This window comes from Hippopotamus amphibius, chromosome 8, assembly GCF_030028045.1.
Source record: "Hippopotamus amphibius kiboko isolate mHipAmp2 chromosome 8, mHipAmp2.hap2, whole genome shotgun sequence".
NCBI lineage: Eukaryota > Metazoa > Chordata > Mammalia > Artiodactyla > Hippopotamidae > Hippopotamus > Hippopotamus amphibius.
In genome coordinates this window covers 124254589-124281628 of record NC_080193.1, presented here as the reverse complement: position 1 = coordinate 124281628, position 27040 = coordinate 124254589, and the positions used below count along the sequence as shown (strand labels likewise).

Sequence of the window (27040 nt, the reverse complement as noted above, 5' to 3'; positions counted from 1 at the left end):
TACCTTGTTAGGGTTGGTGGGAGGATTCAATGAGACGATTTACGTAAAACACTTAACAGAGTGCCTGGCCCACAGTAGGCGCTCAGTCAGGGTCAGCTACTGTTATGAAGCTCAGAAGGGCCGAGTGAACTGGCCCCAGCCGGCGAGTGGCAGAGCTAGGACACAAACACAAGCAGCTCAGGTGTGCTCAGGGCATCCTGGGAGCACAGGGGAAGGCACTTGGCTTAGCTCGGAGAGTCACGGAGGATCACGGGAGGCTTTCTGAAAGAGCTTGTCGGGCATCATCTCTGTCATCACAAGCACCTGGGTGTCTTTTCAATCCTAGGGGTTATTCTAAGAAATCACAAGAAGGCAAGCTCCATGAGGACAACGGCCTGGCCCATTTTTGTCCACCCCTGAATCCCCAGTGCCTACAACAGTGCCTGACATGTACTAGGAGCTCAACAAACATTTGCTGAATTGATGAATGAATGAAAACGATTATCTCGGAACACTATTCATTTAAAAAAATAACTCTTCAGCCACTGGTTCTACCTTGATTCTAATTGTTCGATGGTCTTCACTGTTGTCATTTGGAGAGATTGAGATAAGAAAACAACCTAAAACCTATCCAAGAAAAGCCCTGTCTTGAAGACTAGATTCTAACCTGAGCCAGGTGGACAACATAACAAGTTGTGGGAAATATAAGAACATTGTTCCCAACTGATGTCTGACCCTTCCTCCGTAACTACTGGAATATCTGCTGAGAGTACGTTCAATACATGAGACATAACATTTTTGACGTAAAGTGGAAGCATACTACCTAGGTGGCTAACTCAATATAGAAGTTATTTTTTTTAAATTGCAAATCTATGACATGCCAACCAAATAGCACCCGTGAAGAATAAATCTCACAATTATGAAAACTTTAGTACCTAGAGCAGCTGGTGTGAAAGTCTTAAATAAACCAAACCCCAAATCAGTCATAGGCTTCACATCACATTATAGTGAAGCCAGGTTCTACTGCATCAGGACAAAAGGGAATATCCAGTATCCCAAGGGGGTAGAGGAGGGGCAGAAGGAATCTCTTCGTAGAGCACAGAGAAACGTGGCATACTAATTTTATTTTTCTCCACTGACAAAAATGTGACTATTTCTTGATGGGTTCTATTTATTCTGGCATCCCAAGGTTTGGATCTCTCTTTGCCTCTCCATCTCTGTCTGTGTCTCTATGTGTGTGTGTGTACATAAATCGTATACACACACGTATACGTGTAAAATTGGTGGGTCATTGAATGATTTCTATGTTTAACTTGAGTTTTCATTATCAGTACAGACTGTTAGGGGTATATGGAAACTTTGAAAAAAAATCTGCTGTAATTCTCTCATTTACAAGTGAGAAAACTCAAAGTGAAGGAGGGTGAAATGATTTGCTCACGGTCCCAGGGTAGTTATGGGCAGATCTAGGTCAATTCCCCAGTTCTGGCCTCTGAGATAATCTTTATAAACTGTGTGTTGCATGAAACTTGGGGGCAAAATAGCCTTACATACTGTGAGAATCTGGACAGAGATATAACGGCATCGCAGGCTGCTGTACTAAGGAAGTACCCAGTGCTGAGTACCATGACGGGCACCAGACAGAGGTCTTTCCATCAACAGCAGGAGATGCTCCAAAGAGCTGCAGATGGCCCAGACCAGGCTGGTGGTCCACGGCTCTAGGTGATGTATTTCTGACCTCTTCCTTAGCGATAATCATTGCAAAGCAACAATGTGAAGTTCACTGTGCTTTTGAGAAATTGTCCCACACAGTTGCTCCTTTTAACATCTGTACATGTACGTGTATATAGATTATATGGAGTCAAAATCAGCATGTGTGAAACTGTGAGAGATAGGAGCACTTTTAAAAACACGGGACTGCTAAAATGAACATTTGAAAATCCACAAAATTATATAACACTCTCTGTATCCAGACTCCTCTGTTATGAGGAACTATATCATTAACTTTTCAAGCAGATCATTGGGAACCTTGGTTTTCAAGGACAATGGCAAACACCTCAGCTAGTGAAAAGCAACTTACTGGAAAATCTCATTTATAATCAGATATGTTTTTATTAGGCTTTTATCCTGCTCTCCTGAAATACGTTCCACTCAGAAAATAGCAGTCTTTAAAAAAGCATCCTTTGAAGAGAACTGCTAAAATTACCCTCAAAAATTCTAAAGATTGGTTACCCGTCACCCACTGCTACATTGAACATTTTTCTGGTTTGTAATGTATCTGCAAGGCACCTTTTATTTATAAAGTGAGAAATCACCAATCCTGCGTATATTTTAATCAGGAATGTTTTTGTAAATTTGTATAACTCTACGTGTATTATAGACACATAATCTTTATTTACCTAACTGTTCTGAATCTACCAAAAATCTATGAATGTTAGGAAGGTTTTACTGCTGGGGCGGTACATCATTATTGTGACACTCCTGCAGTTTCAACTCTAGGATTGTCAGACGGGCTGGCAGGAGTGTAGGGGACGGGGTGGAATGGGTACAGGGGAGGAGAATTTTGTTCTTCCAGTGTTCTTGCAGGTCATTCAACAGGCAAACCGTACATCTGCAACTGACTGCTAAATGCAGATTCTCGAGAGATTTCTGGACTTTGGGCATAAAAGCATCAGAGAGGAATAATAAATTAGTAGGCAGATGTTAATTCCAGTAATTATGGCTAAAAGAAAAATGTTGTATGTTTAATGTTGAAAGTGAATTGTCTCCCTGCGTTAGACTAGCACTGATAACACAAGGACTAGCTAAGAACCTGAATGAAATTGCCTGTCAGATGCTGTGCTGCTGGTGATAGTACGAATAAAAGTGGCAAATGCAGGAAATGGAAAGACCAGAACAACTCTCAATGTTGAAAGTGGCGGAAAATTAGACAACATAAGGCCCCGACCGTCAGTTCAGTTGATCCATAATCTCTAGGCCAAGTAGTGGTTCTAGGGGTTGCTGGGTGGCGCACGCCCTAGGTGCCCCTGCATTTACTGGGCCCGAGGTGCTCCTCACGCTCTGGTGTTACTGTTTTTCTCACTTTCACACTGGGCTCTGAGTCTCTGAAGGTAAGAGGTGTGTCTTCTCTGCCTGTGATCCCCGGCAACTAGCACAGTGCCTGGCATAAAGAAGGCATCAGTAAGTGCTAGTGGAGGAATGTCTCATGTTTTATTCAGTTGCAATATCCTGTGGATGGGGATAGGAGGATGAATAGATATAAAACGCTTTGATGCATCAAAAGTACCAAAATATTTCTTCCGTTAACCTGTCTCTGTGTCTGTCGTCCTACCATCAGAGTAATTTCCGTGGGTTAATTCATCAGCTCTGTTAAAATATAAAAATCTTTGGCAAAGAACAATGGGTTAAGCCCCGTTAAGTCATCACACCTTACCATGCATTCATTTATCCTCTTCTTTTCCAATATGGGGCTAGCCGAGTGCAGGCTACTGTAGAGGTTGAAAACACTGAACATAGTGGACTCAGTAAACATTTGTTTAATGATGAATGAATGAACATTCTTGTCTGCATAACAGTAGAAACATTTGTTCAGTTTCTACTGTATTTTATAAAATAAGTTGTTCTACATATTAATCTAATTTTTAGAAGGACAGTCAAACTATAACTCCTAACAACCTAAGATAATTTAGTACATTTTGTTGTTATCATCAGATGCTTTTGAGAAATGCTACTTATTGCATCCCTTTGGAAAGACAAGGACAAAGAAACCGTTAGACTGGGCGTTTTCTGTAATTGCTGATGAATGCTTGCAGAGCACAAAGGGAAATGAAAAATTTTCAAATTGAAGATTAGTCTGATTCATTTAGAAAGCCAACCAGAAAAGCATTAAGCACCCAAATGGGTTTATAAAATCTGAATTCTTAGATAATTCTCGGTTTAAATAGTGATCCGAGGCAATGTGGCGTGGAGATGCGAACACAGACAACTTGATGACTCTGGGCAAATTATGTACCCTGTCGAAGCCCAGGTATCCTTATCTAGAAGATGGGGATAACAGTCTTGCAGGTTGATATGATAATTCAAAATCAAAGAGTTAATATTTTGAGAATTTATTATGTCAGGCAGTATGTCAGGTTTGGAGGCTCCAAGAGTGAGCTGAAGAGGGAGATGTCTGCATTCCTGGAGCTCCCATTCTAGTGGTGACACAAGGGGATACTGTAATGCCTAGAACAGTGCTGGGCACAGAGTAGGCACCTGGTAGATAGGGATACAGTATTCTGTGGTCACAACCTGTTGGGGATGAATGGTAAACAGTTATGGCTACCCGAGAGCAGTGGTTTCCATGACTGTATTAAAGCTAAAGAACTGCCAACTTCTGATGTCCCAGCATAGCTCAGCTACAAACAAGGAGCCTCTGCTTGCGGTCTCAGCCCCGTGGGTGAGGCTCCTGGGCAGCTCTCACCTGGAGCCTTCGCCCTGCCCCAGCCACCCTGCTGGTGGCACCTGCCGTTTGTGGAATTGCCACCGGCTGGATATCTAGTGGCTCTGGAACTCACATTATGCTGCCCTTGGTGCCCAAGTGCTCCCAGGAGTGGCCTCAGTTTCCCCTTTAGTTCTCCTAAATGGATAGTTATAGAACTGCAGAGAGAATAGCAGAGTAGTTTAAAGCCCAAATACTTGGTTTCAGTCTCAGCCTTGCCATTTGACACAGTGAGTAATTCACTGACTCTCTCCAAACCCCAGTTTCCTCATGCGTATGATGAGGTCGATAATAGTACCTGCTCTGATAGAACTGCTTTAAGTACGAAATGGAATAATGTGTATATAAAGTTCCTAAGTGAGCACTCAGGAAATTTTCGGTGTTGTTTCCACTAATTGTGGAAAACGCAAAGGTCATCTTTGTTGACTTACATGCAGACAAATAGTCCAGGGCAACTGTGACATCTCTTTGAAGTTTTAGCACTTGTAATTTTAGATCTCTTTCCCTCTGTGTCATCTTTTATGGTTCAAATTGTTTTAAGTTTTCTGGCAGAATGATTCTTTTCTTTATAAGATACTTTAAATTATCAATGTTATCAAATTTAAATTTGATATTAGATTTAGATTATCTAAATTTAGATTATTTAGATTATCTAAACTATGATTATCTTTCATATAGGTAATCTCCTTTGGCCACCACAAGGATTCTTGGAGATTGGTATGTGTGCTGTACCTGTCCCCATGCTGCTGACAAGGAAATCAAGGCAAAGAGAGATTGAGTGACTTTCTCAAAGTTACATGGCTGGTTACCAATAGGGTATATCTAATTCCTGCTTGAGATGCTGAAATGACTATTTAGTCATCAAAGCCATATTCACTACAGGGACTCAGAAATGGGCACAGAAATCAATTTCAGAAAATCACTCAGCAGTAACTGGAAAATGTTTTCAATGAGTTGGAAAATCGGACTGAAGAATAAACCCTCAGACTTAGGTTGTGAAGCTTAGACATTCACACTGAGGTTTTGTTTGATTTTTAAACTTGTGAATTTTGCTTTCACTCTTCACTTGTAGTATAGAATCCTGAGCATACCCAAAGCCATTAGCAATTAAATTTACAAGATTTTGTGGTTGGTTTTAAAGGATTTCCATATTTCCAGGAATTTTACATTTTTCCCTGTTGGCGCATGGTAGGAAATCCTGCTCCCAGGAATGAGTCATAACCTCCCAGCAAAAGGACTGGATCTTCTCCCTGCCTGCCCACACCCCTTCTAGAGTGACTTTCCCCTTCTTGTGGGAGGAAAGCAGTGACCTTCCTTTTTGGTTGATCTTAACTGTATCAAGACTTTCGATTTAAGCAGTCAGGGCAAAAGAACCAAGGATAATCCAAACTTCTAGAAAGTGTTCAAGGCCACCTCATGGCTCACCTTTCAGCCTTTGCTGGTCCAGCCAGCACCACGACTCCTGTCTCAGCTGCCCTGCGCCTTGCCTGCTTTCTACCCTGGCGCTGCTGAGTCCACATGTGGAATGGGGGATGGCTGTAGGAACTCCCAGCCCTTGGACATGCATGTCCTGGAAGTGCATGGAAGTTTTAACCCTGTGGAACAGCCTTGGCTGACGGAGGCTGGAGGCTGGGGGGTAAATGTGGGGTGCAGCTTATACAAGACTTTTCAGACAGTCCCTGTGGGACCAAGCCTGGCCCATCACAGCGGTGACCAACAAGGGAACGAGTCTTTACAACAGCTTCCCTCCTTCCCCACTTCACTGTCCCAGTCCCCCACTCCTATTCCCGATGTTACCTCCAGAACTAGACTATGTGCATGCAAGTCCTTGTCTCTGGATCTGCTTTGGGAGAGAGGATGGGAACTCATCCTGGTTTTCATATTGAACCGATTCATGTACACCTGGGAAGGTCAGTATTTCTATGTAATGCATGTCCCCAACTTAAATGACAACGACTTCTTAATTCTTCCATTAGAGAAGGAATACAGTGTTTGTGGAAAAGCCTTGGAACAGGAGGTGTGGGTTCCAGCTTAGCCACTAATTAGCTATGTAACCCAAACTAAGCTTTTCAAGCTTAGTATCTGATCTACAAAATAAAGGAGATGAATTGGATTACATCATTTCTAACATCCCTCCAGTTCCACAACTGTATCTCTGTGAAATAAAAGCAACTGGGAGACAGTCTATAGTAGTTGCTTTCCCCCTCATTAACCCTAGGAATTGTTTTGCCTAAAAATACGGCAATACTTTAATGCAACTTTAGACAGGCACGTGAATCAGCCTCCTGAAGGTCTAGATTAGAGAATGAGCAGCTATTCAGAAAGTCAAAAAACAATAAGACTGACAAAGAGAGAACAAGCCAGCTTCTTTGGAGTCAGCAAACATTAGCAGGGGCTGCAGCATTAAGATAAGAGCAGAGCAGTGAGGAAACGAGTTGCAACCAACTTCCTTGACTGCATCCCAGCGGTCACTCAATGATTTGTCACATCCCTAACAGGGCTTGATGAATGGACTCCTACGGTTGACATTTTTTTCTCCCTTACAAGTTACTTGGAAACTTGGCTTGGGAAAATGCTTCTACTTTGAGAAAAATAACACAAAATCCTGCAAATGCCAGACCCGGGAAATAAGAATATTAAAGGGATACAGGCTTCCATAAATAACCAATCCGAGAGCATCAGTTCAGAAAAAGATGGAACATCATGATAGTTAAGTCAAAATGAGGCCACAAAACATGCAAAATAAATAGTCTAGAAAGCAAATGAGGTTGTAGATGTCACCATTTATAAACATACAACTCATTTATAAGATATAAGACATTTATAATACAGATAATATAGGTACTGTTATCTCCAATTTATACAGGAAGAAGAGAGGCTCAGAGAGGTAAATAATTTGTCTCATGACACACAGCTGTGTAGTGGCAGAGCTGGGACTTTTTGCTTTTAAAATATATTTGAAAAATTAAATTTTATGTTTATAAAAGTAATACATACAATAGTTAACAAATCAAACAGTACTAAAAAGCTTATAATGAAATAAAGCAGTGTTTTTCATACTGCTGCCTTATTGTCCTTTGACTGTATTTCTCAATGCTTTCATTTGATTTTTATTTTGGCCATCACATTTTTAATTTCCAAGAGCTCTTTCTTCTTCTATAGTTGCTCTATTATTTTTTAAAGCATTCTGTTCTTATTTCACGGAGGCAATATTTTAGCTCTCTAAGGATATTAACGATAGTTTTTGGTTTTGTTTCTTCCTCTCCATGTTTTCTCTGAATTCCATTTATTTGCTGTTTGTTTTGGCCTCTATGTTTCATATGGGAGGCTTTCATAAGATGTTCTGTGATCCTTGGTAACTGTGTGTAATAGTAAGGCATTAAAAGGCTAAGCAGGAGTTGTTTCTGTGTGTCCCCCACACACACGTTGCATGGTACACATTTATACTAAAAAATTATTCATTATTTATCTGAAATTCAAATTTAACTGCGCTTCTTGCACTTCCTTTTGCTGAATCTGAGAACCCTGGATGTGTGGCTTATGGATTCTGGCCTCTGGGTGACTGGGCTGTGGGCCTCCAGGGTTTCAGTCCAGAGACTTGTTCTGTTTGACTGCATCCCCTCTTCTGAGCTCTGCATCTCATTCCCACCTTGAACTTTCTTCGGTCCAAAGCACTTTCTTTCATTTCTCCAGATAATAAATCTCTGCCCTCTCCAGGGATAGAGGAAAGGGAATTATTTGGCTAGGTTGGTGGAGGACTTTGTGGGCTCTGAGTGTTTTGAAAATTGACTTTTTAGTAATTTCCTTGTCTTGAGCTGTGAGTATCACATTCACTTTTCATGGTACTTTTTGTCTCTAAGCCCCAAGCAAGGCTCTGCAGGGCAGATTGGCTTGCTTCTCAGAGCTGTCCTCCTACTTTCCACTCTACTCTGCCAGATCAGTTACATTCATCAGCTGGCCTTCCACTTTCCACAAATGTATTGATACCTCTTATCAGTTGTTTTGGGCCCTCTCCATTTCTCCTTGTAGATTTATGCCTTTTTGTTTTTGCTTTTAAGTATATCTGGTGCCATTTTAGTGGAGTTTTAGAAGGGAGAGGACATAGACTCTTGGGCTCAATACACCAGGTTTAACTAGAATGCCAGAATGGGATTTAAATCCAGACCAACATAATTCCAAAGGCTGTACTCCTTGCACTACACTGTGTCATAACCCATTCACCAGAGACCAACAATAAATACCTGTGGCACAGGCTATCAGCTGTCTACTCCAATCTCTCTCTCCCCTTTCTTTCTTAGTAATAGAACCCCTAGACTTTAGCAGGCCATATAATTACCCAAAATAAAGCCTTCCTTTCCTAACCTTCCTTCAACCTAGGGATGGCCAAGTGACTAAATTCTGACCAATGAGATGTAAATGGAATTGTTATGTGAAGCTTCCAAAAACTCTCTTAAAAGATAACTTGCATCACCTTTGGCCCATTTCTTTTTTGTCCCTTCCTTCAAACAGCTGGAATGTGGACATTATGCCTGGAACATGAGCAGCTATCATGGACTAAGGTGAAAACCATGTGTTGAAGGTGGCAGCACAAAAGATAAAGTAGCCTGGGTCCCTGATGACTTAATGTACGTAGCTACTCTACCAACTGCAGACTGCTTCTCTCCAGACTTCTTCTATGTGACAAAGATGTAAGCTACTATTATTTTGGGTTTCTTGTCCCTTACAATTGAATCCAACTGATGCAATGCCAAGTGCAATAAGATTCAAAGGGAGTGACATAGGCTTCCTAGAAAAGGTGGTAGAAGACAGTTCAGCCAGATGGGGAAGTGGAGGAACAGGATTCTACGTAGGCATGGCAATATGATTGGGGAACAAGGGGCACTGCATAAGGTGTTTTCAAAGGGTAACATGCAGTTAACTAATAAAAAAGATTGTTGCTTTTTCTGAAAAACAAAAAACAAAGGGTACATTAGACTAGTCTGGAGGGAGCTGTAGGAAAGAAGTGGAAGATAAAAATGAAAAACGATTGGGGGCAGGTTCTGGAGGGAGAACTTTGAAATGCGAACCAAGTTTAGAGGTTGCTTTGAAAGCAATGAAGTCACTGAAGGCTTTTGAGATGGCAGTTGGAGATGCGTGTCTAGAATGTGAGGGAGGGTTAGAGTGAAGATTCAGGGTCTTCTCTATACCTCTACAGAGGTAATATAGAGCTGAGGCCAGGGGAGTGAATCTAAGTAGAGAAAGAAAACATGGTTTAGGAACTCATTCGTAGAAGCAAGGAGAAAAGAAACCCATAAGGGATCCAGAAAAGGAGCGAGGAGGCAGGTGGATGTTGGGGAAGAAGAGAGGGTAGAACTTGACAATGAGAAGTCAGTAAACCTGCAGATGTCTCAAAGATGCTAGAAAACAACAGAAATAAGTAAAGGACATTGAATTTAGGGATAAGGAAATCTCTGGCGACCTCTGGAAGTACAATGTTGGTAGAATGTGAAGGTGGATGCTGGTCTCCAAAGTGTAAGTGGGTGTTAGGAAAATAAAGGTACTCATGTGCTCCATTTATTTTAAAAGGTAGGCAGTAAAAGGGTGGTCAGTTGAAGAGCAATTAAAGACCAAGGGGTCAAGTCAAAGAATTTTTTAAGGAAGGAAAGTTGTTTGGTCTTTAAGATAAGAGAAAACTGTGCATATCAGTTAAGGAAGAGATCACCAGGCTGCCAAAACAGGTGGAACCTGATGGAACAGGTCTTACGGGAAACGAGCAGGATGGAATCGCCAGCTCAGATGGAGGCCTGGGCTTTGGGAAAAAGGAGGAAGGCTCTTCTGAGAAAGAGAGCTAGAGGAGAGGCAAGGATTGAAGGCTTGGCTCTCTGGTCATCCTTTCAGCAACAAATCTTTTTCACTAGCATCATCGATGCCATTAGAGAATCTAACCAGAAATAATAGTCTGAAATAGCAATCTTAGCCAGTCTCTAAAATAAAAATGGCCATTACTTAGTTTCAGCCAAGAGTCCCAAACAAGGCTCATAAAACAGAAGAAAGACATAAATCTCATGATTATAGTCCTGATTGTCTTGTTTTATAGACACCACACTAATGAAGTTCTTTTAGATGAGGGAAAAAATAAAAACCCCCAAAAGTTTAGCTCATTTACACATTGACATCAGTGCCAGAATAACAGGCAACCCCCAATATGGACCTGAAAATTAATTACAGGATGAAACTTCAGATATCCATTTGTCAAATAGATCAAATGCCAATACCTACTCAAAGTACAGTGTGAGGTCTGTTGCCAGTATTGACTGCTTCAAAAGCTGCATAAGGTCACTGTATTCCTTGGAGGACAAATTAGCAAAAATGTTGTGACCCTGAAATGAGAAAGCACAAAGTCACAAAAGACAGCATTAAATCTGAGCTTGGTGACTACATGTTTTTCCTACTTTTTTTTAAAAAGGTCTAGAAACATGATAAAATCATTTTTTAAAAAGCTGGATGACATTTTGTATAACTACAAAGAGATTCCCTGGTAAACACAGCAAAGCCAGGAGTGCAATCATTGTTGAGGAGGGCCACCAAGGGATACTTTATTATGTTTAGTCTTGAAGACAAAACTGAAAAGTGTTTGAACTCATCGTACTAAGGCTATGTTTGTGCCAACAACTCCATTTAACTGCCCATTTCCCGTGGAATTACAGAGTGGAGAAATTGACAAAACTTTTGGGAATCTTTCTGACCCCAAAATATCAATACGTACTAGTCTCACTAGTAAAGACTTAAGTTGGCATTTTGGAGGTATTTGCTGTGGCAACAAAATGACTTCAAGGAAGAGAAAAAACATGAGACCAGTGGTACACAAATGGGGGCGATTTTGGCAATGGGCACTTCTAGCAATGTCTAGAGACATTTTTATCGTCCCACTGATGGACGGTGCTACTGGTATCTAGTGGAGAGGTCAGGAATGCGGCTAAACATTCTACAGGGCACCTGCCAGCCCCCACAACAAAGACTTACTTGGCCCAACATGACAATCTGCTGAAGTTAAGAAATCCTGTGTGAAACTGTGAAGACACATCTGGATGAAGTGTGTGAAATTCAGTGCAGGGAAGAATTACTGAGTAGCTAGAATGTATAAGATATTGCTCTTGGCATAGGAGGCCTCTAAAGATGACTGTTGCCTAGAACAACTAGCAAATACACCTGTATCTCCATACCGTTGAAAATCACACTTTTTTTCCCATCCAGATTTGTTTTAGCTACTCTAGAAAGTTCCAGAGTGTTTTCAGTAAAATGAAAAAATCCTTCTGTAAAGTGACGGACAGTTCACTTAGTTTGCTTTGAAAGTCAGGACTTTTCACTTATCAGGTTTCTTAGCATGAGTTATGAACTCATAAACAGGTGGTCTGGGAACTGGACCTAGTGTTTCAAACCTAGTGTTGAGAGCCAGAGATGGTACAGAAGGAAGGCAGTGAAATGACTGCCTGAGAATATTTTCCAACGAGAAATTAATTCTTCCAGGGAACCAGAATGTCAATTAGTAAATTACTACCTACCAGGCCCCAGGTGATAATCTGCTCTCTTGAGTTAATTTATCTCATTGGGTGAACCCACCACTCCTTAAAGACTAGAGTGTATTGGTTCCACCTGGGACCAGGTCCAATATTAATAACAATTTTAAAATGAACTCTTCCAGACCCTTAATTCAGCCATCAGGAAGAAGACAAATAACTAAAGGAATGCCACACTATAATTCTGCCCAGCTTTCTTTGCCTAAGCCTTGCCCCATGGATCAATCACAGGCCGGTGGACTGGGGCCTGAGAAAAAGTGGTTGGGAGCTCTGGAAAAGTAGTCATCTGGATCCAGCCTCACATCTAGCATCTCACAGGGAAAGAAGTATAGCTATTAGGAGCCAGTTACAGTAAAATCTAATGTGAAGTCCAGGAGAAACCTGGTCTGAATTTGGGGATCTTGATTATTTTGAGTGCGTTTTACTATTTTTAAAGGACATATAGTAACTAACACAACTTATAGCTAACAGAGTGACAAAGCTAGTTAGGTCAGCTTTAATAATAATAATAATAATAATAATACAAGTTAATTTGCAATTAATGTATTGTTTACATGCAAATTCGCCTTCTATTGGTGCCTCAAGAGTTTGGTCTCTAAAATAGATCAGTCTCCCCAAATACTACTTCTACTCCTTGTTTAGGGAGGAGTGGTATTGAGGGAAAAAAAAAAAACCCAAATGTGGAAAAAGAAAGGTCTGGAGCAACTTTCTTCAGGCCATCTAACCTCTCTGTGTCTCTGCATTATTTGGAAAGTGGGGTGGTAGTGACATCTGCATTTTTGCCTTTCTGATGGGCAGGATGGGGGCGGGAGGTGGGGGGGCATCAGGGCAGAGCCTGAACACACCAGTGCTTGGTTCTGTTACTATGATCCTGCGTTCTTCAAAGAGAACCCTGGAGCGAAGGGTAGCCCATGTATTTTGTTTGTATGAAGACAAAGCCTGACTTAGTGGGGTTTGTGTTCCCAGAGACACAAGCAAATGACCTTCTGAGAAAACCCTGACCTCCTGTTCATAATCTGTTATTACAAAGGTGAGAATGTCTGGCCTCAGGGGTATAAACCCATCATATTACCAGTACAGAAAAGATAGTCTGACCCCAAGTTCCTCCGTTCCTACTTCCCTTCGCCATAGCACGCAGCTAAAACATGGCTTTCATAGGAAAATTCCAGAGCCACAGATGCTGGGATACTGGTTTCTGTCAGAATTACTGAGAGCCTAACCCTTGATATTTCATTCTCAACTGAAAATACACCTCCCCCAGTGGGTTTGCCTTCCGCAGCTGCACTCAGGTTCCGGAGTGCTGACTCTCCTTTATGGGGTCGAAGAAGGCTTTCGTGATATTGCAAAAGACATGCTTTCTCAAGATAGGCTGGAGGAAAAAAACCTCCATATTTAATGATGCTATTCCAGCGAAGCAGGGCCTTAATGATTATAATAATAATAATTAATGGCACAGCTAGAGAACTGACAAATAATGGGGAACAGATGATCCCTTCCTGGCCTCAAAAAAAAAAGTCTGTACGCCTGCAGAAAATTAAACAGATCCTTTCTCGGCAATTTCAAACTCAGATGCCTCAGCCAGAGTCAGTTAGTGGTTTTACTTTTTCTCCGTGGAGAGCTGAGAGCATAAAAGACCAACTACTTCCAGCTCCTGCAATGCTGCATGAAGCAAAATAAGGCATATGGCCTCAGCCCTGGGTCTCAAGTTTAGTTGCAGTTCTCACTTTCAAATTGGTCCCACCAGCAATTTTAAGTTCTTTTATCTTTTATAGGTTTCTCAATTATGCGAATAAAGGGCAACTTCCTCACCCTGTTTCTGCTTCTACCATCTTTTTAAATGGGTTTCACAAAGTGGAGATGGTGGGCCACTCACTCCTTGGATCTGTTAGTGGGCTTCTGTACCATTAGGTAAGGTGAGGCCGTGCTCTGGTGACAAGCTGTGGCGGTCCCTCTGCTAAGCGAATCTGAAAAGCCTCCTAACCAATAATAAAACCCAAATGAATCAGCTCAGGACAAATCTGAACAAGGTCCCTGGTCATACATCTGGAAGAATTTTTAAAAAGCCACAAAGAAAAGGTCCAACGGTGCCGATTATCTGTATTTTCCTGTGGCACTGCAAAGAAAGAGAAGTGGGAAACATCATTTCATCGGAGAAGCGGAACGTTAGGTCTGTACCTCACTTTGAAGGATCATCACGGCGTGGTTGAAATGGTGATGCTCTAAGGTAGCAGAGGTTCCATAGAGTTGGGCCAGGGCAGAGCCGCTCCTGAAAGAGGATAGATGCGTGAGTGACCAAGGCCCTTCACCTGTCAACAATTCCCCCACACTGGCTCTTTGGATTAAACTGCTTCTCCTGCTTTTGCAAAGGACCGTGAGCAGATACATTCTCAGATAACCGCTTGTGTAGTTCATGAATGTATTAGGTAAACCTTTTGGGAATCTTCTGTGTGTTAGGCTAGATGCTGTGTATGATACAACATGAGAAAGACAGCCCACGCTGCTAAGACATCTGCAGACTAGTAAGGGAGATGAGGTGTGGTCCTAAGGGACAATAATGCACAGAGCACATAATATAAATACCATAGAAAGTGTTCCAGGTCCAGTCAAAGTGCTTTGGATAGATGATCTGAGGACGAGAGACATAATTCCTGGCTTTGGGGATCAGGAGAGGCTTCGTGAGCTAAACCTTATAAAGCTTCTGAGTGTCCAGAACGAATGTCATATACCAAATGTATTTGTTGCTCCAAGGAAAAGACCTTGTGAATATTATGTAGAACCCATTTAATCTGCTTTACATGTAAGGGTAACAGGCTTCTACTATGGTTTTCCAACCTACAGTCAGACTATGATATCTCAGTGTCGAAATGCAGAAAGTTCCCTGGATTTGGAGTCAGAACTCAGCTCTCGGTAATAGATTTGGGGTCATTACTTGGTTGCTTTAAGAATCAGATTCTTTGTCTCTAACATTAGGATAATACTCTCTACCTCACCTGCTATTTATGAGAATACAATAAAATGTTTGTAAGTGCCTATCATAGTGCCTGGCATGTAGTAGATTGTAGTCTATACTAATTATTAATCAACAATGAAAACACATAGATATTTCCATTTTAAATAAATAAAATGTTAATTGATACTTGAAAGAATTATTTTTGAATTACCTGTAAATTTTGCTTATGTAGAACAACTCATTCCTCAACAATGTCAGTTTGGTAAGTGTTCATTTAAAATATTTCAGTGTGTTCATTTCCAGTTCTTTTGAAGTAGCATTTAGAGCATCTTAAGAGTTGAGAGACATCCCAAGAGTCCTACGGGTTAAAGGACAGTCATAGGATGCTGAGGACCCGTGAGGGTCCTTGTGTTCCTTCTCACCAATTGCAGAGAGTTTGGACACTGAAAGGGCAATCTGGCCTTAACCTGGAAATGCCAGAGATTGCCAGCTCACAGTCTGCCCTTTTAGTGAGAGGAGCAAGACTGCATGTAATGCTGCAGGAGGGATTTCAGTCATAAGATGCCCTCTAGCTCCAGCGTGAGGCAGCCCAAGATCATGGCTAGTTTGGGCGTGCAGGGGACCTGTGATCTCTGGGAAGACTCGGAGATGACCACATGTTGGAATAAAACAGTAGGGTTAGGGGTTATTAGGAATAGGGTTAGTAAGGAGGGTACTATATTTTAATCAGGTGGTGTTATTTCTTTAAGTCTTGCCTTAATCTATCATTTAATATGTGAAAATTTGTTAGGCTAATCTTAGCATGAAGTGATGAATAATGTTAGTTACTATTTTGCTAACAGAGTTCATTTTTTATGAAAATACGTTTTTCAAAATGCACACTGTATTGTGTCTTAGTTGTATTTGTCGTGGCTTTTGAAATTCTAGGATGTTTTATGTGCATATCAAATCCAAATGCTTGGCATGGAGTAGGTGCTTAGAAAATATTAGTTGTTTGGCTAATAAGGTTGCGGTGGTATGTCTAGAGATTATAGTTCAAATTGAAGGTTGACAGTAATAAGTGTGTTAACATATTTTAAGATAATATAATTAATAATAATAGCTTTCATGAGTAAGTACCTATCATGAACTAGGCAACATATTAACACCCTAATGTATTACTTCATCTAGTCCTGACAACAGCCATGAAACAGGCAACATTTTCTCATTTTACAGATAAAGAAACCAAGGCTCAGAGAAGTTATGCTACTTTTCCAAGGTCACAAAGCTAGTAAGTGCCATTTCTAGGCTGGAATCCAAATTTTGAAACTTTTCCTCATTACACAGTGAGAAAGAGAATTATAACTTATACATTTCTGATATTCAGTTCTCCATTTTTGCCAAGCTGGTTGTCGTCAATGAAAGATGCTTTCAAAATTTAAATCAGAATTCTTTTAGTATAACTGCTAACCACAGGCTCAGATTCCTTTAATTTGTTTCTATTAACTAGCCATGCCAGACGTGCCCCAGTTACTGGTGTGAGTCCTGATAAGAGAGTCATTGATGTAAAGTAGGCTCAAGGTGCAAAATGTCATCTCTTCCTTTATCAGGCTGGTTTAGCAGACCTCAACAAAGTTAAATCAGCTAGATGATCACAAGTCATGAAATATTTTCTTTTTTCAAGATGAGTAGGATGTTTCCTCCTTTAACCACGGAACACCTTGCAACGAAAACTGGTGCCTCCCAGGCTGCCCTCTCCTCTTCCCCAGATCCACACAGCCTCTGGACTGCTGTGTTTCATCAGGAGGACCCTCAGGGTGTTTGTGCAAATGCATCTGATGGGCCACGGTTTGAGCATCTTCACCCTCACATTCCCTCTTTGTTCCTTTTAGTAATTCCATCTTGCATTCTCCCCACCCTCACACAATGCTGAATTAATTGCAAATATTTAGACTGTGCGACAGAATCAGACTAACGCTATGAAGAGACTGTGATTGATTGATTGATTGATTGATTCATTCATTCATTCACTCACCTAATAAGGATTGATGACTACTGCAATGTGAGGCTGCGGGCATGTGGGATACAAAGATAAAGAAGACACGGCTCTTACCCTCAGGAAGCTCAGAGTCCTCTATAATTGCGTAGGAGACTTTCTGTGTCCAGACTTGCATTAACAACGGTCACCTTTCCACAAGCGAGGTGCCATCAGCATTCACAGAATGGAGCGTGATACTAACTCTGCTTTGAGTTTTCTCTAGAATAAAATCATCTAAGCAAGAATGCCTCCATTTCCACGTGGTTCCTTTATTTACATGATTAGGTGTGGTTTCTGTCAGCTTTTCTAAGACTGCAAGACATCCTGGTGCTTTCTTTCTCAGGCCAAGGCTCGCTGAGAACGCAGCCTGCAGCTGCCGTGACTCACGCACGTGCTGTGAACCTCCGAGGACTGAGAGAGTGAAGTCCACGGCCAGAAAACTTGATAAGTGTGGCAAAAATTCAAATCTATTTGTTAGGGTAAACTGTATCAAAATGTACTCGACAGAATACTAGTCCTTTGGAATGTTAAATGGCATATGGGCAGAAATAAAAAGGGCCCCGCGGTTACATATGTTTGGGATGTGCTGGATTTAAAAAGTGAAACTGTTTCTTTATTGTAAGATTTCTCCATGGCATCAACATGTGACAATATGCACTGTGATTTGGGAGGAAGGGAACGTAATATGCAGCATTAACCAACTTTACTTGATCATAAAACCATTTTTTAAAAAGAGGACATGTGTTTTATGTAATGTACTTTGTGTAAAGGCATACAGCCACCTTTTCATGTAAAATGTGAAAAAAAAAATCCTCAAATCAGTCACACGTGGAAAAAAAAATGACTTTAACACCACACCTCATTTTAATGGTCTGCAGTAAGCATATCCATCATACCAGTAGCTCTGGGGCACACACGCTATAATTGTGAAAATACTACATATATATGTAGGGTATGTGGAGACAGGGGGAGAGAAGGAGAGAAGAAAAGAAGAGAGTCCAGACCCTTTAAGCACAGGAAGATTTAGACGTATGGTTATTTATGACACTCATTATTGATCAGGTCATCCCAATATTACTGAAGTTTTTCATTTTTGGACAGGCAGCACACTGAAGAGAAACTTAAAAGTCAACGTGAAAATTCCGTCCCCCAAAGGCATCCAGCGCTTTGCACAGGCACCAAAAGTAAGCATGTAAAAAAGGAACCTTCATAGCCATGAACTGTGTACCTTTACAGCTTCCCTGGATATGCATATTCTCTGAAAAAGAGACGGAATGGAAGTGCGCTGCCGTGGCTTACAGGAAACTTTCAGAAGGAAAACTGCAAAAGGTAATTAGGAAATTGAGAATTGTTGGGAGGTGGCGAGGAATGGGATTAGGCTGTCACGGCAGATTAATGTGCCCCCGTATTTCACTTCTGGGACCTGGCCGAAAGCGACAAGATGGGCTTTCATTCCCAAGAAATGAGTATAAGAGATTATGCTAGAAATGAATAGAAGCCGTCTCCTAGGAGAATATACTACCAAGCTGCTCGGTGCTGATATTTAATCATCGGGGCAGCTGTAGCAGGGAGGGCGATGAGTGGGAAATGCTGTCCCCGGAGAAAACAGGAGAGCGGTGTTAACGGGGCAGTTGCAAAGCACTGTGGGATTTCTGCCCTCTCTACCTATTGACCATTCACTGCACGTACTCCAATACTTTGAAATTAAGAGTAAAGTATGAAAATGCAAAGGTTCACTTATCAGAAAGGCTAAGAGAATAAATCATGCTGTGCTATAACTAAAATCACAACTTTTTATTGTAGAGGCATTTTGCATTTTATATAGTAATTTGTCCCTTGCTAAATGTCTTCTGTTTCTTTATAGCCTTATATGTGAAAAAAAGGTAGCATATGCTTTGCCACATAATAACTGGTGCACTTAAATCCCATTTCTAAATCACTTGAAAGGTTGGAATTAGACTGTGAATACTTTAAGGAAAGGGGCTATTAGATTTTAATCTCCCCCACAATGCCTAGCACAGTGCCTCGCACTTAGAGAGCACTCAATTGATGGGGAATAAATAAGGAAATAAGGACATAGATTTCTTCCTAGGGATTTTCCTAAACAATGGCACATTTGCTGAATAAATGTTATTCTAACCAATAAAAAGCTAGTTCCTTCACCATGATGTAGAAAGGTCTCTTTCAGCATTTACTGAAAAATATTTTAACTGAGGTGGCGTGGTGGTGACATTTGGTGTTCTAAGTTCAAAAGTGACTCTGTTAGTTAAGAGGCAGGACGGATGGACATTGTGTACAAGACTGGTTATCGTGAGGAAACACGTAGGACCATCATGGAACCAGGTAGATTTGATCACGTGGTACGAGGATGCAAAAAAAATTTGAATTCCGGTATCAGAGACTTAATACCTATCTCACATGTGTGAAAGCTGTTTGTTATAATACAAGTCACTTGAAATTTGGGGCCCTCAGTCTCCAATTTTTAAAAACTAAGGCACTGAAAAATATGACTACCAAGGTCTAGTTGAGTTCTATGATTTTTTTGGCTCCACGTCTTGATTTTTCGGTTGTCAAAACATATCTTAATTTTTCAGAATTCACATATATGGCAAGTCAGCCAATAAACTGGAAGCTCAAAGGGCTAAAATAAATATCACAAAGTCATGAAAGAGAGTAGGATAAAGTGGTTAAAGAATGGCTTTTGAGATCAGATAGCCCAGGCCCAAACATCACTCTGCCACATTCTGGATGTATACACTTGGGCAAGTTACTTCTTTTCCTGAGGCCCAGTTTCCCCTGTAACATGGAGACAAAAATATCTACCTACAGGGATGTCGATGAGCCCTTGAGATAGTAAACAACAAACAAACTGCAGTTCTTCTTCTTGTCTCAGGGACCATTCATTGCAAAGAACAGAAATGAATTAGAACCAGCTTCACTAAAAAACAAAACAAAATAAAACAAAAACCTGTTGACTAAATGATGCCAGGTCCTCTGAGTAAGCCCCAATGTCACAAGTACAGCTGGGTCCCCTGGAAATGGGAGTTGAGATGTGAAAAACCAAGGCATCAAGTCTGCTTTCTCTCTGTCTTTCCCTAGGATTGCATAATCTCTTTTTTGCTTCTCTCTGAATGTTGACTTTCTTCTCTCTTCTCTGCAGATTTGCTTTCTTGTTTCTCTTATCCCCTTGGGATGTGGTCATGACAGCCTTCCCCAAATGGCAGCCTCAGCTTCCAAGCCTATGTGGGCCTGCAGCTCGGACCTCAATAGCTAACGGAGTCGGTATCATGGTATCCAAGTCCAGATTCCTGGGAGATAAAACATGATGAGCTAGGTTTGGCTTAGGTGTGTACTCTTTGTCCAAAGAGCTGAGAGGTCAACCAACAAGATGGGCTGGCTCTCTCGGTGTGACACAGAGGCTCTCTCCCAAACGGGGGTTGCTGCTGAGTACATCTATTGTGCACTTGACTCTTAAAAGAACCCACAAGGTGCTCACTCTTGCTTTATAGATATAATTCTTTGTGCATAAGTGGCAGAATAGTAGGGGGCTGGAGAGAGGTTGCTCGAAGAAGACACAGTGACAGTGCTGCCACTGGCCTGAGAGAGAGGTATCCTAAAATACTAGTAGCAATGGAATGCAGGCACAGAACTCCAACACAAGGAATTGTCAGACCCTATAATAAAAGTGTACACGGTTTACACTTCAGTAGGCCCCAGGGATGCTATTGTCTTTAGTACAACATCAAACCATGTGTGTAAAAACTGTGTTTATAAAAATCTATAAAAGATCACACTTCCCTAAGAAACCAGGAAACCTTATTGAAAAGCAATATTAAAACAGTTAAGACCTCATCCATGCATGCGTTTATCATTCATTCATTCACTCAGAAAACGTTCCTTGTGGGTTTATCACACTCCTGGTACTTGTACGCCTCACGGGGACTCGAGGAGAAAGGGAGACACACCTGTAAATTGGCAATTAACATGGTGTGAGAAGCACACTTTTGAAAAAGCATAGCCAGGGCACGATGTGGGCACAGAAAATTGACAAGGGGAAGGTACATCAGAGATAGAACCCTGGAGGTGGTGCTTTCAGAGGAGTTTGGGGGAAAGAAGAAGATGAAGGACATTCTGGCCAGGAGAACCGCAGACTGGGAGCAGAGAGAGGGGAACTAGCCAGACCCCACTGAGCACTTTAGGTAGCCGCCTGTGTCTGGAACCTGGATGCCTGGGTGGAGATGGGGTGGCAGGAGTGAGTGCTGGGCCAGTTAAATGGGCAGGAGCCTGATTGAAAAGGGCCTTAGGGGCTAAACTAAGGAATCTGAACATTATCCTGAAAGTCACAAGAGGCCAGTGAATGTCTTTTAAGCAGGGGAGTGATCTGATCAGTTTTGTGAATTATAAAGAGCATTCTGGAGCACCACAGGGGGAAGACTGGAGGAAGAGAGTTGGGCTGTTGGTTGCTGCAATCCAGGAGGGATGCAAAGAAGCAGTGGTTACTGTAAGAATGCAGAGATGTCGACTTTGAGGGCTGCTGAGGAGGGAATCTGGGTGACTTGCGGATTTCTGGTGGTGCCATTCACTGGGATGGAGAATAAGAGAAAAAGGATTAGGTGAAAAGGGAAAGACTGGGATTGGGGTGACGGTGGGACTTCAAATAGGAGGTGCTCCTCAAGTAGCTGGGATAAGTGTTTAGAGATAAACAGAGAATTTTGGTCCAAAGGTATGGGCTTGGGGCTGGTTAGCAGAGGGGTGGAGGTCCAGCACGAAGGATAACGTGGAGAGAAGAAGTGGAGAGAAGAACAGGAGAGAACACGTCCAGCGAAGCCTGGGGCAGGAGGAGAGAGGCCTTGAAGCAAACTGAGAAGAAAGACTAGAAAAGTGGATGGAAGGTGTCTCTCTCCCAGACAAAGGGAGAGAGAGTGTTCTAGGAAGGAGGAGGCGCTCTAGTGGCAAAATGGGTCTCATGGCAAGAAGGGTCAAGAAAGAAGGACAGTAAGCGTGTCCAACAGCTTTGGGACAAGGGATCCTTTGTTGGTAGCATAACTGAGGGCTGCTCCCCTGATGGGCAGAACTGGAAGCCACATGGGAGGGAAGTGAAGAGGAGAAACAGACAACTTTCCATGAGGAGTGGCTGGAAAGGAACGAATAGAAATAGAGCAGGAGCTTGAGGGAGAAGCGGGGATGGAGGTGGGTTTTTTCAAGACAGGGAAGAACTGTTCATATTAATAGGATTCTGAGAGCCAGTAGACAGGGAAAGGAAGATACAGGGCAAAGAGAGGAAGATTGATGGAGCAAGGTCCCGGAGGAGGGAGGGAGAAAGGATCCAAGGCCAAGGTGGAAGGATTAGCCTCAGACATGAGGAAGGACAGACCTTTCGTTGAGACAGAAGGGAAGGAGGAAAGGATGGGGCCAGAGAGATAAGTTTGTTCATGGCAGGGAAGAAATTGAGGGAGTTCTCGATTGATGGCCTCAATTTTCTCAGTGAAGGAGGAGGCAAGGTGATCTGCTGAGAGGCGTGGGGGAGGTGGTAGAACAGGAGGTGGTTTAGGAAGAGAGAATACTGGTATCTATAACTGCTGATAACGGTGGGGGGATAGAACTAGCTAGGGACCCTGAAAGATTGGTGGGGAGTACGGACCACCTAGACGAGTTGGGAGAATATATATTGGGCATGCCTTAAACTCACAACTGTGACAATTTCTCCCAAAGCCTTTAAAAGTCTAGACAGAAGAGCAAGCAATTAAACTGTTAGATTGATCCAGGGCTGGGTTTTTGAAAAGTGACTATCACAGAAAGGTAAGAGGGTCAAGAAATTACAGGCTATGTTGAAGAGCAGGTGGACGTGATGAGCTACTGCACTCAGGATGAACAGAGGGCCACAGAATCAGTGTTCACCTGCTAGATGAGGAACCAAAAGAAGGGCCCAGGACTCCAGGTAGGTAGGTGTTTTGGGGAACAAAACGAGTGGTGAGCTGAAAGGTACCTGTTGACACACAGTGGGCTGCTGGGGTTTCAGATTATAGAGGCAGACCTGCTCTGGGGGCTGGAAATTGGTCATCTGAAAGCTAATCTTACTCTTAGTTGAAACCTTCCTTCCTTAGTCTTTCCATCCCCAAACATTTTTCTCTAGCTTCTGAAGTCCCAAATCATTGTGTCTGCAGACAGGTAGTAAAAATATAAAAAAGCACATTAAAACTAGACCCTCAATACGAGAGCCAGGATACCTGGGTTTTGGTCTTATTTCCAGCACCCATAAGTTCTGTGGCCTTGGCCATCGTGCGAGCCACGAAGCAATGGCTGTCTTGAGCGGTCCAACTTGCTTAGGGACAGACTGCTCCGTCCACACGCATTATGTGCCTCCAATCCCCTGTATCGGTGGAATTCCTTTGTTTCTCACCTTTCTGTGGGACGAGGCCTGGCAGGAGCAGAGACCCTCTTCCTCCTTTGTCACTTTATTTCACTGCAGTTTTTACATACCGAACATCAAAAGAACCTGGAAGGAATTCTACTGAGGAAGGAAGAGATCTTTTGCTTCATAAAATTTCCACTTTTATTTTAATAGTCTCAAAACCAGATTTTTTTAAAGAACTTTTATTGAGATACAGTTAACAGACAATAAACTGCATGTATTTAGAGTGTACAATTTGGTATCCTAATCTCCCAGTTCATTCCCCCCCAACCCTCCCTGCTTTCCCCACTTGGTGACCATATGTTTGTTCTCTACATCTGTGTCTCTATTTCTGCCTTGCAAACCGGTTGATTTGTCCCATTTTTCTATAGCCCACCTATATGTGTTAACATACGATATTTGTCAAAACCAGATTTTGAGAGCAGCAAATTCAAGAAGCTTATAATGCCACGAAGGCAGACATTCTGGGAGAAAAAAAAAAGTAGGCCCTTTAAAACCTGAGCTTTGTTATCTGACTGAGGTCAACAGAGACAGACCAAATCAACAAGCGTGACATGAAGGGCACATTTGCAATTAAAAGAAGAATAAGGAATTATAAAGATGAATGAGCCCCGTGACACACGCGCCCAAGCCTGCATGGCCTTGGCCTCGGATGCCAGAAATTAATGCTTTACTCTTTAGCACTCGTCACCTTTGGCTCCGAACAGAAAGGCAAATGCATTAAAATAACAACAATTAGAACACTTACTTAGCTTGGAAGGCATTGTTGGTTCCCCTGTGGTCGAGGTCATGACACAGGCATCCCACAATCACTGCTAAAATTTCCACCTCCGTCAGAATCTCTTGAAATCCGGCGGTCTGGGAAGATGGAGAAATGGCAACAGTCACTGCTCGGGGCAGGGAGGATGGATAAGGCTCGTCTGCTGAGCAACCATCGACTCTGTTTTCATACCCACATCATTTAAGGGAATGATTAACTGCCACCCCTTCGACCAGTGAGCTGGGTGGTCAGTCGCACAGCCCAGGGTCCCCAAGGTGATGAATTAGCTCGCCGGCACAGTGGCCCACGCTGGCCGGCACACCAGGACAGAGTTCAGGCTATTTTGTTCCCTTTTTAGAGAAGAGGCTTGCGCTGTCCAGATACAGTGACAGTTTGGCAAAGGCCCAGAGCAAAACGTGCTTTGTGATTCGACATTGCAAAGTGATGAGCGTCTAGGGGTAGGGGGAGACAGGCGGCTGTGAATTTCAAACTGAGTCCTATATCCACCAGATGCCATTCAAATGAAAGCAGGCAAAACCAAACACCCTCTTAAAATATATAAATATTAAAAGAGGCAACTTAGAAGTACCCAAATTGCTACATGGTAAGATTCTAGAAGTTATCCTGTAAAAATCTTATTTCGTATTAGCTTGGAGGACATACTAACTTTATACGGATAATAAGGCAGTGCGTGTCTTGAAAACTAGAATTTGGCCAAGGATCAGGTGGAGTATCCATTACATGAAATTCTTTCTTTATTATCCTCTGGTAGCTTGCTTGTGAAACGCAGGGAGTGGTGTAATATCTTTGGGGACCAGTGTGATGTAATTACATAATCAGGAGCATCAGTGGTTCTCTGGTTCCTGCTGCCCTTTCATTAGTTTAGAAGAGGAAGTGAACTTACGGAAAAGCAGGTCTATGCATTTTCTTGATCTAAGGCCTTTATGTCTCCCTCCTTTTGTTTTTCAAGCCTTCCATTTCATTACTTACTAAAATTTTTATCAGAGGGCAGGAAGAGGGGAAAGGTAGAGTTCAAATTGCTTCCCTTTTCATGTGTGTTTTTTCTCCACATCTAATATCACTAGCTAGTATCCTAAGACACATCTCTTAGAGAAATGAATACTTTGTTTTTTCGTTAATTATGTTTTAATTGCAGAAATAACTGAATAATAAAGTTTCTGTGTTGACAATTTTACTTTAAAAGATTGAGTTGGGTCCACTGCTACATTTAGAAATAAGTATAATTTCATTTGCATAGCAAATGGGAATGTTAATAAATTATCCAGGGAGGATAAAGCAGCCCATATCAAAGCTGTGTGTGCCCTTCATTTTAAAATTTGGAGCTGGCTATTGGTTTCAAGTGAATTTTATTCTATTTAAGGCATCACCTGTAACAGTTTTTAAAAATTCAAGTTGTAGTAAGAGACTCAGAACCAAAAACAATAGTCCCTCATCCTTCCCCTATCCTGATTCCCAAAGGCAACCACTTTCAGTTTTCTTTTTTATCTAATTTGGTAGGTGTTTTCCTCCACATTTCTGTATAGTATGCACATATTATTAGCACTTGGTTATTCATCCTTCCGGTGTGCCTGACACTGTCCTAAGAGAATTACAACTGTTTAACTTAATTCTCATAACAGACCTGTGAGGTATGAACTATTATTATCCACCAGTTCAGATAAGGTAACTGAGGCACAAAAAAACTTGTGTGCCCCAGGTCTCTGACAGTGCCCACCTGATTGTCATTCTATACACGCTATTCACTGCGGGGCCAATTAGTATCCAATTATTGCTTCCTTTGTTATGTAAATGTTTTGCTTTCCTGGAGTTAAGATTTCTATGAACATCTAAGTCATCGACGCACATCCTACACAACTCTCTAGCCACACCTTTTATCAGATCGCTTCCTGTCACAGGGATTCCCTGCTTTGGTCCAATCTGGATTCTCTGTCAGCTGCCAGCTTCCCCTTCCCTGGTTTGGTCTCTTATCTCCTGCATCCCACATCTCTCTCTTTCCTTGTTTTTCTCTCTCAGTTTGCAGGATCACATCTGCCAGTGGCTTCAAGAGAAAGGGTGCTAATATTTTTTTAACATTGAGGAAGTTGATTTTTTTGAGGCTTTGCACAACTGAAATGCCTTTAATCTATTCTTCCCAGTTGGCTTGCCAACAATTCTAGGTTGCAACATTTTCACTCAGAATTGTGAAGGACTGCTCTATTGTTTCCTAACTTCCAAAATTGCTTTTGAAAAGTATAAATCATTCTTATTCCTAATCTTTGAGTGGTACTTGATTTTCTGTCTTTTATAATCCTCTCTCTATGCCTGGCATTTGCCAATTTCACAAAAATCTGCTTTGGTTTGGGACCTTTTTTCCCCACGATTGCTTGGCAAACCTTTTCAATCTGAAGGCTCATTTTCTTCAGTACGATGTTCTTGTAATCTTTTTTTTCTCCTTAATAATTTCTACGTTACTGGTTTTTTTCTGTCCTATTTGAATGGCGCCCCAATTGGCTGGACAATGGACTTCTGGTATTGATTTCCTTATTTTCTTGTCTCTTCTTTCCCACTGCACACATTGACTTTTCTCCTCTTACCTTCCAGGACTAATAATATTTTACATTTATAAGCATTTTCCTGTCTGCTGCTCCTTTCCTAATAGCATGCTGTTCTTCTCTCATGGATGTAATATGGTCTCATCTTTTGAAGATATTAATTATAATTCCTTTGAAATTCTCTTCTGTTCCCTGAATTGCCTGTTTCCTCTGAACTCCTTATCTATGTGTTTAGTGCTTTCCACAAATGCCTGATATCTTCGGGAGCCTACTTACTCATGGAAGTGTAAAGCACTGCTGCGCTCACCACATACCCCTGCGTGAGGGTGGTTGTAGA

General features: G+C 41.8%; 1 protein-coding gene across 2 annotated transcripts in view; it reads right to left on the bottom strand.

Moving 5' to 3' along the window:
* Nucleotides 1-27040, bottom strand: part of PDE11A (phosphodiesterase 11A) — a 380330-nt gene that overhangs the window by 47069 nt on the left and 306221 nt on the right. For both annotated transcript variants that reach the window (XM_057745497.1, XM_057745496.1), the window contains 3 exons: nt 24140-24249; nt 14188-14278; nt 10715-10815 (listed from right to left, as the gene is read on the bottom strand). In XM_057745497.1, coding sequence (XP_057601480.1) covers nt 10715-10815; nt 14188-14278; nt 24140-24249 — 302 coding nt within the window. The remainder of the gene's footprint in view (nt 1-10714; nt 10816-14187; nt 14279-24139; nt 24250-27040) is intronic.